The sequence below is a fragment of the Anopheles cruzii genome, chromosome 2 (genome assembly GCF_943734635.1).
Source record: "Anopheles cruzii chromosome 2, idAnoCruzAS_RS32_06, whole genome shotgun sequence".
NCBI lineage: Eukaryota > Metazoa > Arthropoda > Insecta > Diptera > Culicidae > Anopheles > Anopheles cruzii.
This window is the reverse complement of record NC_069144.1, coordinates 10,673,083-10,678,829: the sequence shown is the minus strand read 5'-3', so window position 1 is coordinate 10,678,829 and position 5,747 is coordinate 10,673,083. Positions and strand designations below refer to the sequence as shown.

General features: G+C 50.1%; 1 protein-coding gene across 1 annotated transcript; it reads right to left on the bottom strand.

Annotated features, from left to right (window-relative positions):
- Positions 1-2,926: 2,926 nt before the first annotated feature.
- Positions 2,927-5,058, bottom strand: LOC128267780 (protein TIS11-like). The gene is made up of 2 exons (XM_053004699.1): positions 4,733-5,058; positions 2,927-3,895 (listed from the first exon to the last, which is right to left on the bottom strand). The coding sequence occupies exons 1-2, from the start codon at positions 5,023-5,025 to the stop codon at positions 2,980-2,982; spliced, it is 1,209 nt and encodes a 402-aa protein (XP_052860659.1). The 5' UTR covers positions 5,026-5,058; the 3' UTR covers positions 2,927-2,979.
- Between the last annotated feature and the right edge of the window lie 689 nt (positions 5,059-5,747).

The window sequence follows — 5,747 nt, the reverse complement described above, 5'->3', positions numbered from 1 at the left end:
TCGTTTCGCGTAAGGCACTTAGCTTGGTGAAACCAAAAACAAACTCCATAATATTATTACACAGACCTCCTCCTCCTCTCTGTACACTTCGTTTTTCTTCGATTATTCATCTAGATATAAAATATATGCATCAAAAAAGAAAGCTGCAATCCTTAAGAGAGAGGATCGCTCCTCGGAAATGGGAGTGGCGAAAGAAACTAATAAAAGGAAACTAAAATAGTAAAGGCACAAACAAACACACGCGCGGGCGCACAAAATATAAATTACTACAATTGTACACGACGAGAGACACGAGAGAATAGTGTGTAATATATATAAAGGGGCGCCGCAGCCGACGGTGCAGCGGAAAATCCAAAATAATTATTAATACTAAAAATAGTGACAATAATATAATGCATACAATAGTGTAATATAATAATAATAAAATTACAATAATATAAGAACTCGTTTGAATAATAGTGTATAAACGGAAGAACTAAACAGATAGGGGAATTATCAGCGGGGGGAGCTCGCGGACTTTCGTCGTCTTTTGTGTGTCTTGTGTCCCGTTTGACTTTGTGGCCGCCCCCCAAAGAGTTTGATTTGTTTGTTATTTTCTGTTCAAGAGCAGATCCTCTCTTTTTGCTCCCTTTTGTTAGCGGGTATTCTATGCCTTTATGCAGCCTAAGGTATAAGATATAATGATCACTTGTGTTTTGTGCGCTTGCTCTCATCTTACACACTCGTCGCGCCTTCTGTCCTTTAGTTTCATGTCTTTTTTCAGTTTTATCTCATCCCTTATCCCCTCCGCCTGTACAATAGTTTTGCGCGTTTCACAGTTACAAAAAATATGCATTCATTGCCCGGCACCAACAAAAAAACGAGAACCTAAACGAGAAAGATCACACTCGCGCGCGCGCGCGCATATAAATATAGTTTGCTCCGCTCGCTTATTAGAGTTGTTCGCGCGTATTACAGTAACACCAAAGAGAATGTCTTTTGAAAAAAGCTCACGGATGAGCCAGGTGGCTGGGTGGGTGAGTGGGTCCAGGGGGTGTGTTGTACGATTGTGAGACCAGCAGCGTGTGTTCCACAAAACCAAAACATAATCACTAACATAATCTATACGGAACTCTCTTTCTCTCTCTCTTCGTGTCTATGTTGTCGTCATCATGAGTTTTGTACGTGCTCAAGTGTGGAGTAAATATTATATGTGCCTGCCTGCACCGAGGACCGGGAAGGTCCGGCCAGGATTACGACTCCTCCGATGCACTCTCCTGACCGCCGCGCAGTGTGTGTGTGTATGTGCTCGAGAATAAATAAAATAAATTATAAAGGGTGAACGAGAAAAACATAAGAAATCCTACAACAGGGATCGCATCGTCGTCGTGTTGATTATTGAGTGTCGCGCGTCGTTCTCTAACTGCTAATTCATTATCACTGCGCCGCCCCGAGACAAAGCGCACATATTTCCGGACACCCCTCGCCGCGAGAGTTCACCATACAATTCGTTGATCGCCTATATAAATCGTATATTATATTATAGGTTCATAGCTATCTACTATAGCACAAAAAGTACGAAATCGATTATAAATTACTGTGCTCAAAATTGGGCTGTTGATGAGCCCGCGAAAGGACCGCGAAAAGGTGTAAGTATCGGGGGGTCCAAAGGGTCCGAGAACGCGTGCTCTGTGGGGGACACGTGACTCTCCCTCAACACACCACCACACACATGTTTTGTTTCCGTGAATCCGTACGTAATATAAATAAATATTAAATAAGTCTGGGTTTTGTTGAAGAGTGACTACTAAAAAAACGGTATTGGTTGGTTGGTGGTGCCGTGTGCCTTCTTTTCTACACGATACAACATAATTACTACTTCTATAAAGATATAGCGGCGATGGAGCTCCGTGTAAAGGTATAGTGTGTTGTGTAAATAGTAATAATAGCTCTTACTAAACCACGCGATTCCGTTCTCTTATTTGGCAAAAGGTTTATAAGGCCCCTCTCTCTCTCTCAATCCTTTCTACACACCATGATTCCTCCCGGCAGGCAATTCTTCGTTCCAGTTCCGTCAGACTCTCTAAGCGCATTTGCTTTGCTCGTGCAATTTGTTACAATACGAAAAATGGAGTTCAATGAGCGCGCGGACATCCCACTCACCCAACACAACACACCCGGTTCGTGGCCCACGCGCGCCCTTACTTTCTACCACCAACTTCTCGTGGTGATCGTCGTGTCTTCGCAGGCGTCGTTTGCAAAGAGAGAGGACGCGCGCGTACTAGCAGTAATTAGGACACGGCACGCGGAAATCGAGCTCCAATAATATATCCGATAATAATAAAAAAAATAGATGGGTAATTTAAAAAGCAGACACACACACTGCTGCGCGCGCCTAGCTTATAGTAGAGTAATCAGCAATATAATATTAATAAAATAGAAAAGGATAATATAATCGTATGTAGATCACATCGGAGACGCTGAATCAGACGCCAAGAATCGTGTGTACATCTATCTATGCAGATAATAGGTGCGCGCAAAATAAATCAATAAATATCCTCATCCTTATCATGCTCGGCTTTAGATCTGTGCACTCTCTCTCTCCCTCTCTTTCTCTGTCGCTCTCTGTCGACTCTCGACTTCTTTTCATGGGGAAAAGTGTTCAATCAAATCCACAACACCACAAGGGGCGGTTCTCGTTCGAATAGTGTGTGTAAATAGGTAGTTAAATATTAAATAGTGTACAATAATAATATGGAAGCGCCCGTGTGGGAGAGAGGAGACTCGCGAAGCAGCGCTCGCTCACTCACTCACCCACCCAACACACCCCGTCTCTCTGGCACCAGCGACTCGACGGGACACACACCCAACAACCCTCCACCACCCAGAGGTGCGCGCGTTAAATTCACAAAATCGCAAAGAACGGAAAAAAACCATCGATTAACATAAAAAAATAAATCCGGGACCGGGATCCTTGTCACACCCCTCACCCCTCGCGGCTTACAGGGCCAGGTTGGTGAACGCGTCGACGGCGGAGCTGAGCCGATTGAAGACGGGCAGCCGCTCCTCGAGTCCGCTCAGCTTCATCGACGACACCAGCAGCGAGGGAGACGACGGTGGTGGCGTCGCCATCGGCGAGAGGCCACCATCGATCGGACTGGCCGGCGGGCTGGCCGGGAAGTTGAACGCCGCCGCCGGCTGGTGCTGTTGCTGCTGCTGGAGGTGATTGGCGGAGGCCGCGGCCGCAGCGACGGCAGCGGCAACCGTTTGGTGCGGGAACGTGGGGCTTCCGGCCTCGGGGAAGAAGCTGGCCATCGACGTGGTCGGACTGAGCGACAGCGAACCGATCGGCGAGGCGCGATCCGATCCGGTCGACATCGAAAGGGCCGGGCTGAGGGGTAGCTGATGATGGTGCTGTTGCTGCTGATGATGGTGGTGCTGGCTATGATGATGCTGATGCTGGTGATGATGATGATTGAGCTGCTGATGGGCAGCGGCGGCGGCCAGCGACGGGTGCGCGAGAAGCGCCGCAGCCGTCTGCAGTTGGGCGACCGACACCGAACTCAGGCCACCGCCTGTGGCGTGCTGCTGACCCGACTGCTGTTGCTGCTGCTGAGGTCCGGCAGCCTTGGACGCCGTGGTAGCGGCGGCGGCAGCCGCGGCCGCGGCCATACGTGCGTGATAGGCGGCCACGTTGCGGTTGTGGTTGCGCGCCTCCTCGGCGTTGTGCACGAAGTGGCACCGGGGGCCGTACGGGCAGAAGCCGACGCTGTGGAACGTGCGGCACAGCTCCGTCTTGTACTTCGGGTGGCGCTGCAGATTGCGCAGCTCGTGCAGACCGTGCGCAAACTGGCACTTGTCGCCGTACTTACACTCGCCGGCCTCCTCGTACGGTCGGCACAATTCGGTCTTGTATCTGTCGGGAGAAAGAAAAAAATAAAGAGGTTTGAGTATTTGAGCCTCACGAGAACCCCCGAGAAGTCCCTCTTCTACACCCGCCCCGTTAGATGCTGCAAAACTTATCTAATCCCACGGTCCTGAAGGATTGACGAGTGGGAATGATAGTGATCTGTTATCTTCCCAAAATATATCGAGTGGTCCATCAAGTGTTTGAATTTTGGATCTACCGATTACTTGATATTTAAAACGTCAAACTTCACCGGTCACTGGAAAACTGGATTCATTACGAAAATCCTATACGCAAAAAGGTCTGGGTGCAGCCTGGTGAACCAGGTTCATCGCAACCAAAGCGAAATATTCACTGCGCAAAGGTTGTACTGTGCATATGGTGGGACACGAAAAATGTGGTGTACTATGAGCTTTCAAAACCTAATGAAGTTATTGATCTACAATACCATCGCCAACAGTTGATGCGTTTGAAGCAAACTTTGGCCATTAAACGACTAGAATGGGATAAAAGACATGATAAACTGATTTTTCAACATGACAACGCCCGACCACACATCGAAAAACCGGTCAAAGCCTATCTAAAAGTATTGAAAAATGGATCCCTGATCCCTGAAACAGAATCCGGGAATTACGTGATAGATGGTAGAAAGCAAAACCGCAACAATTAATTCCTACACCTTACATTACAAAATTATTTCCACAGCGCTGAGAGTCTTCAACTCAAACTGAAGTCGTGCAAGAGAAGCCAATAAACGCCCCTCAACGAGTCGCTGTTTGATGCTGATTTGGACCCCACCCTATAGCTACCACCCCCGCTGCCAAAGCCCCCAAACAAAGGACGTACCTCGATGTATTCACTTGCTGCGGTAGCGGTTCGGATTGCGTTCGTTCCAACTTCCGATGACCGGAGGAGGAGGAAGTGTTCTGCTGGGCGTGCTGTTGCTGCTGCTGCTGCTGCTGATGGTGGTGGTGATGGTGGTGGTTGTGGCTGTTGTGGTGGCCACCGCCATTGTGGTGGTGGTGCTGATTGTTGTTGCCGCTGCTGGTCGAGGAGCTAGAGCTGGAACTGCTGGTGCTGCTGATGCTACTGGAGCAGCTGCCCCCAGCGGCGGTAGTGAGGGCGTTGGCGGTCGCCATCGCCGCTGCCGCCGCCGCATTCACTCCCGCGTGTGCGTCGGCCAGCTTCAGCAGCTCGAAGATGTTTTCCATCGTGAAGGTGGTAGCCGGCTGCGACACACTGCGGTGCAGGGCACTGTGTGTGCCGTGGCCGCCACCGTGTTGCTGCTGCTTATGGGCCGACGTCACTCGGCCACCGCCATTTCCGGCGCCACTGTTCTGAAGATGATACGCAGCAAACTGGTGCTGTTGCTGCTGCAACTGTTGCTGTTGCTGTTGCTGATGGTGGTGGTGCTGAGACTGAGCAGAGCCTCCCACCAGACCTCCGGCCGTGGCGTTGCTGTTGTTGGATGCGACCATCACGGCAGCAGCGACGTTGAAACTCTGCGACAGCAAAGCGGAACCCCCGCCGGCAGCAGAGCCGATCGCTGCCACTGCTCCACTGAGTCCGTGGTTGGTTCCGCCGGTGTTGCCGCCGCCTCCACCACCACCACCGCCGCCAGCCACCATCTGTGTGTTGCTGCTGCTGCTGCGGGAGGAGTTCGTTTGATTCTGCAAATGAAGATAGAACAAAACGAAAACGTTTCACTATTATGGTCAGAAAGAAAGGCGGCCCTTTTTGGGGGGAAAAAACCACCCGCGTGGTGAAGGCGTAACACACACCCTCCGCTATCTTATCAGTGACGGGGCTGGACTAGGGCGATAAACGCGAACGACGACATTGTGCTCCGCTGTGACATTAT

Bases quoted from the DNA above. Each gene is read 5' to 3' on its own strand.
- LOC128267780 (XM_053004699.1), bottom strand. From the start codon at position 5,025: ATGGCGACCGCCAACGCCCTCACTACCGCCGCTGGGGGCAGCTGCTCC. The intron at 3,896-4,732 runs GTACGTCCTTTG...TTCTCCCGACAG, and splicing joins CAGCAAGTGAATACATCGAG to ATACAAGACCGAATTGTGCC.